The 6,051-nt window shown below is 46.5% G+C and overlaps 2 protein-coding genes across 6 annotated transcripts in view; one reads left to right on the top strand and one right to left on the bottom strand.

The window, feature by feature from the left end:
* The first annotated feature begins 479 nt into the window (after positions 1–479).
* Positions 480–1,407, top strand: LOC121695306 (C2 calcium-dependent domain-containing protein 4C-like). The gene has a single exon (XM_042076019.1). It carries the CDS (start codon positions 572–574, stop codon positions 1,286–1,288), a length of 717 nt encoding a protein of 238 aa, XP_041931953.1. The 5' UTR covers positions 480–571; the 3' UTR covers positions 1,289–1,407.
* Positions 1,408–2,356: 949 nt separating this feature from the next.
* Positions 2,357–6,051, bottom strand: part of ints3 (integrator complex subunit 3) — a 31,225-nt gene continuing 27,530 nt past the window's right edge. For 3 of the 5 annotated variants that reach the window (XM_042076154.1, XM_042076153.1, XM_042076152.1), the window contains exons 28-29: positions 3,726–3,897; positions 2,357–3,373 (exon numbers count right to left, since the gene is read on the bottom strand). In XM_042076154.1, coding sequence (XP_041932088.1) covers positions 3,296–3,373; positions 3,726–3,897 — 250 coding nt within the window. In that variant the 3' untranslated portion in view covers positions 2,357–3,295. The remainder of the gene's footprint in view (positions 3,374–3,725; positions 3,898–6,051) is intronic. The other 2 variants (XM_042076157.1, XM_042076156.1) reach the window with 1 other exon arrangement.

Here is a 6,051-nt window from a genome sequence, read left to right on the forward strand (position 1 = left end):
TTATTGATTTTATTATTATACCTAGGTAAGGTATACTTATCACTAAATTAACACTACAGATAGAAACACAACTCGCCCAAGCCATTTTCCTTATTGCTCAATTACAGCAGTTTTAACTTATTTATGCATTACAAATTACAAATAAATGTCCTTATTATTATTATTATTATTAATAATAATATTATTATATATTTTTTCCTGTAGGCTATTTGCTTTCCAAGCGATCTCATGAACAAACTTTTTTCGGAGGCCGGGATTTTACATTTGTAAAACGTTTCCCAATCGAGAGTCTCCAGATTCTATTCACTTCGTGAATGAGTTTGGATTTTCCAGGCTACGCTTTGGGCCTAAAAACTGGGTAGTGTTCCTGCAGAAAATGGGCGGCCACAATCATCGTGCTTTGACTGATCAGCCTATAGGTCCAGTCACGCCATAAAGTCCCAATCAAGTTATAGTCTTCACCTGTGTGCTTCCATTCAACGACAATTTATAAGCCCATGGAGGTATAGCCTATTGTCGCTTAAAGGCTAGGGTTGACTTGAATATTGTTTATTTGACTTTAAAAAGCGTCATGTTTGGCTTCAGTTCATCTGCGCGTTCACTGCCACCTAAGACTGCGAAGGCGGTGTGCCAGCGTATGCCACTGACTCCCGAGCGGATTCCAAGCTTCATCATTCCATCGAAATTAAAGATTTCATCACCACGCTCTCATCATGAGGACACCGACCGCACGCGCCTGCTGTCTCCCGACCACCGCGCCAGTCCGCGCAGGCGGGATATTCTATCGCCTTCGTTCTCCCCGTCCAAGCGTTCCCCGAGATTCTACAAACTTTCACCTGCGTCGGCTGGGAAAGTCGCGCACGCAGCCGGTCGAGTCCAGGAGGACCGGACGGACATCTCGACCCGCGCAGCTATGGGTTTGGAGCACGTGAAGAAAATCTCAACGCCATACGGATTCCCGACCTTGGCGGAGAGTCCCCACGTCAGGCGTCGAGAATCGCTGTTTCATCGGGACCTCACTAACGCTTCAGTCGCCAGCCCCGGTGTGGGGTCGTCTGCGAGCGGGCGACGGGTAAACGCAGCACGCCTACCTAGTGATGCAGAGCTGGTTGAAAGTCCGTCCGAAGCCCTAGAGGATGACCGCGCGAGGAAAAGCCCCAATCCAAACCGTGTCTTGAAGTCCGCAAAAGATGGACTTAAAATGTTTCTGAAAAAGACTCGTTATGTCCTTAGGACGCCAAGTCCTCTACGGGCGAAGGGACTTTCATCTAGGCTTACATATTCATGATCTGAGTAGACCTATATTCCATAATGTGCCTGTTTTTTCTTTTGTTTATTTTAAAAATATGTGTATCTCCATTTAACCTATTAAAGTGTTTTAATAAATTACTCTTGAGATGCTTTGAATCTTACCTCGTTATTCTTGGTCCGAATTAAGACAAGGAGCCCCTATTCCACTGAGGAATTTCCTACAATGCACAACAAACTTTTTTTTTTTTATTATTATTCGGTGCTCAACTTCTGCTCTTTGCAGCTTGGCCTGCTGTGGCAAGATGCACACGTGCTTCTCACTATTGGACTGGTCACTGGAGTGAGTCAGCCAATTTAGACTCAGAAGGGCCCTTACCAAGCCTAGTCTATGATTAGGATCAGCCCGTGCACCACTGATCCCTGCCCTACTAGAGCAAATATCCTTACTACTTTCAAATTAAACTTAATCACACTGTAGCCTCCAGCCTACAAATCGCCAATACGTTTGTGTCCACTTATGGTGCAGCACCTAATTAGCTTGTTTCCAAAAATGTGAGCCTGTGTTTGCTATTTTTAAAGATGGTTACTGAAGCTAAACCCCCACATCCTGACCCCCTTGGTTACGTACGCGTCTGTAGTCACTTTAGTCTCCCCTGGTTACGCACGGACATCCCTCCTGTAGTCACTCTAGTCTCCCTTGGTTACGCACGGACATAAGGATGTCTCCTCATGAAATGTGTAGCATGCATAAGGATGTCTCCTCATGAGATGTGTATTCTTCTTATGCAATGACTTGGGTGTGTATGACTGTTTGTGTGTTTATGTGTGCTGCTAATGCTATTTTATAGGTTTCTATTTATTCTTTTTAAAATTATATTTTTATAGACTCATGAATGATGCACTAACAGGAAAGCACTTTACATTTTATTGTACCTGTGACCATGACAATAAAGACCTATTCTATTCTATTCTGTATTCTATTTTATGCATATTCTATTCTATGCACATTCTAAGAATGTCTTCTATTCATGAAATGTGTTTCTGGCAGCTTGTTCAATAACAGACATTACTGGGGCGGGGCCAGGGTGCACAAAGCAGACAGGAGCAGCTTTTTAGCCCTTTTTTATTAATATCATAATCATTTGACATAGTTATGATCTTTTTTTATGAAAATATGTCAGTAGAAAGAAATTTTCTTTAAAAAGTCAATGTGTGAGTTCTTCAACGGAACTGTCTCCTTGGCCGCACTCGTGGGCGGGCCAATCGTCTGTGGTAAAAACTGACCAATGACAAGTGGGATCCTCCATGTCAACTCCTTGGCTCCTCTTCTCAATAAGGGTGACCAATCAGGGCTGGGAGAATAATGGGGGAGGGTGGGGGGGTGGAATTAATGTACTTTCCAAGATTATGTAACATTAGCCAACATTAAGAGGCCTTTTCCCCAGGCAGGGGTGGTTGGGTGGGGGGTACTTCATCTGACGTTTCCTTCTGTCAGAGACTAACGGTAAAGTCAATGCGTCAAAGCGTCGCACTCTCCCTCTTTAAAAGAGCCGTGGGCGTCTGGTAAAACTTGTGTGTGTGTGTGTGTGTGGTGTGTGTGTGTGTCTGGAGTACAGGTGGCAAAGAGCGACGCTGAGACCGACCACAGAGCGCCAGACACACCCCCTCCTCTCTGTGGTTGCCATGGGAGCCGACTCCTTAAGGCGGTCTGTCTGGTTTGGGTCTGTCCGACTAGCTGTCAGTCAAAGTGTTCAAAGGGGAGGAGTCTGGAGTTCGCCCACTCCCATCCCATCTCCATGTGTTCTGCCAGGCCACGCCCATTGGCTCCACATCAGCCAATGAGCAGTGGCGGCCGAGGGGCAGCTTTCGTCTGGCTCTGGCCAAATGCATTAGAGTCCAAGAGGAAATGGCTGCCCCTAGCGCGTGGGATAGTTTGCTGGGGGTCTCCAAAGTTGGCTGGAGCGTCTGATTGGGCAGTGGTCCAGTCTCCAGTGATGTCACAATAGCAGATGGGATGTGATTGGTGGGTGAGGAGCCGGTCTCCTTAGTCGCTGTCGGAGCCCACAGCTGAGGAGCCTTTTCTCTTCCTCTTTGGGGCCTTGGGCTTGGAGTCCTCTTCCTCCTGTACACACACACACACACACACACACACACACACACACCAGGAATCAGGAAAATCATAACATACACAATCACATGTACACATACAGTACAAATCAACAGCAGGTACTGGATAGCATGCAATATGCAGTGCAGTGCAATGTCTGTGTCTGTGTCAATGTAGAGTGTGAGTGAGTGAGTGTGAGTGTGTGTGTGTGTGTGCGTATGTGTGTGTGTGTGTGTGTGTGTGTGTGTGTGCGCGTGTCTGAGAGAGTGTGAGTGAGTGTGAGTGTGAGTGTGTGTGAGTGAGTGTGTGTGTGTGTGTGAGTGAGTGAGTGAGTGAGTGAGTGAGTGAGTGTGTGTGTGGTACTAACAGAAGCGCTGCTGGAGGCGCTCTCCTCTTCGTTGTTGGTGGGCGGGGCGGCGCCTTTGCGTGAGCGCGGAGACGAGGCGGGGGCCTTGCGTCTGGATTTGGGGGGTTTGGTCGAGTCTTCGTACTCCTCAGCTAGAGCAAAGAGATCGCTGAACCTGAAAACAAGAGCACCACTGATGCGAATTTACCAACCATTTACCAACCAATCAGCATACAGCAGGCTATAATGGAACACAGACGGCCAATACTGTCACAATCAGTTGCATTCTAGAATGACCAGAACTATCAGTGGACTTCTAGAATAGACTACGTGCACGAAAGGCTCTTACAAGGATACAAGGAAGTTTATTGTCACATGCATATAGTTACTGGAAGTAAGAAATGCAGTGAAATTATGTCTGGTGTCAGCCTATTTGTGCATTAATGGTGGGGGGGGGGGGTAAAGAGTGCAGTAGAAGAGGGGTTTAGTAGATTAAGTGGCAAGGGCTGCATAAAAAAGGTGGGGGAGGATTAGGATTGGGTGGGGGGCACCAACAAGGAGCACCCAAGAGCAACAGGGGCAAGGAAAAACTCCCTTACCAAGGAAGAAACCTTGGGCAGATCCACGGCTCAAGGGGCTAACCCAACTGCCAGGGGTCTTGGTGTGTGTGTGTTGGGGGGATGACAGGGGAGATGGGATAGTGTGCTGTGTATGTGGGGAGAGGGCAGTGTGCAATATGTGTGTTGGGGAAGCTTCCTCATGAGACATGAGGGCAGAAGGCTAGGCAATCAAGGACATGGGTAGATGGAGGAGAAATCAAAAATAATAAATAAAAAGTTCTATGGAGATGTGCAAAAGTTGGAGAAAGTCAGATATGTGTGTGTATGTGTGTGTGTGTGTGTGTGTGTGTGTGTTTTGACGTGTGATGAAATAAGAAAATAAATAAAAGGGAGAGGGATGTAAAAGTGCTAAAAGTCTTGTAGGTGTGTGTGTGTGTGTGTGTGTGTGTGTGTGTGGGGGGGGGGGGGGGGGGGGGGGGGGGTCATGAGTGCTGAGTAGTGAATGAGTGCAAAGTCAGTATAGTGCGAGTTCAGAGTTGGGAAATGTTTGAGAGTGCTGAGGAGTGAATGTGTGCAAAGTCAGTATAGTGTGAGTTCAGAGTTCGGATGGCCTGGGGATAAAAACTTCTCCTGAGTCTCTCAGTTCTGGCTTTGTGACTACATAGGCGTCTTCTTGATTTCAGCGGTAGGAATAATCCATTGTTAGGATGAGAAGAGTCCTTCAGAATCTTTTGGGCTCTTAGGAGTACTCTTCTGGAATAGATATCTTGTAGAGCAGGGAGTTGAGTTCTTATAGTACGTTCAGCTGAGCGCACTACTCTCTGCAGAGTACTACAATCTCTAACTGTGGAGTTCCCATACCAGGTGATGATGCTACCAGTTAGAACACTCTCAACCGCTGAAGTGTAGAAGGCCTTCATGATGGATGTAGAAACTTTGAATTTCCTTAGCTGACGAAGGAAGTAGAGTCGTTGTCTGGACTTTTTCAGAACATATTGAGTGTTAACAGTCCATGTTAAGTCTTCAGTAATGTGGACACCAAGGTATTTAAAACTTGTGACTCTCTCTACAGGTTGCCCGCTGATCATTAGTGGGGTGTAACTGTAGTTCTGCTGCTGCCTTCTGTAATCCACTACCATTTCCTTGATATTCAGTGTCAAGCTGTTAGATTGACACCACTGTGCCACCTCATCAACCTGATCCAAGTACAGCTGTTCAATGTTGTTACTAATCAGGCCCAAAGCGAAGTCTCTACCAGCTTTCGGAAAATCAGATCATGCCGCTGTTTTCCTACTGCCTATGTACAAACAGAGAAGTCGGACGGACCCCCCAGTGACGAAGGAGGTCAAGCGCTGGACTGACCAATCGGAAGCCAGGCTACAGGACGCCCTTAGCAACGTTGACTGGGAGATGTTCAAGACGAACTCTGCTGACATCAATGAGTTTACGGAAGTATCATTGAGTTACATCAATATGCTAACTGATTCCATCATCCCAACTCAGGCTCTTCCTGTATGCTCAATTATTTCCGGTGGAGCGTTAACCGCTGCCGTTACCGCAGTTCCACCATACCCGCACTTAACTGTTTCAAACACATTTGCAAAAAACATGACTACTTTGTTTCCCCTGAAAAAGGGGCTTGTCCCTTCTGCTGGACGTATTGCTGGTATCTTAGTCCAACGTATCGATGATTCTAGACCACTATCATTCTCATTAACATTCTAGAACAGCATCATTCTCAGAATCATTCCAGAATGCTGCCCCCATGATTGTCATTCTAGAGACCC

The sequence above is a fragment of the Alosa sapidissima genome, chromosome 21 (assembly GCF_018492685.1).
Source record: "Alosa sapidissima isolate fAloSap1 chromosome 21, fAloSap1.pri, whole genome shotgun sequence".
Classification (NCBI taxonomy): domain Eukaryota; kingdom Metazoa; phylum Chordata; class Actinopteri; order Clupeiformes; family Clupeidae; genus Alosa; species Alosa sapidissima.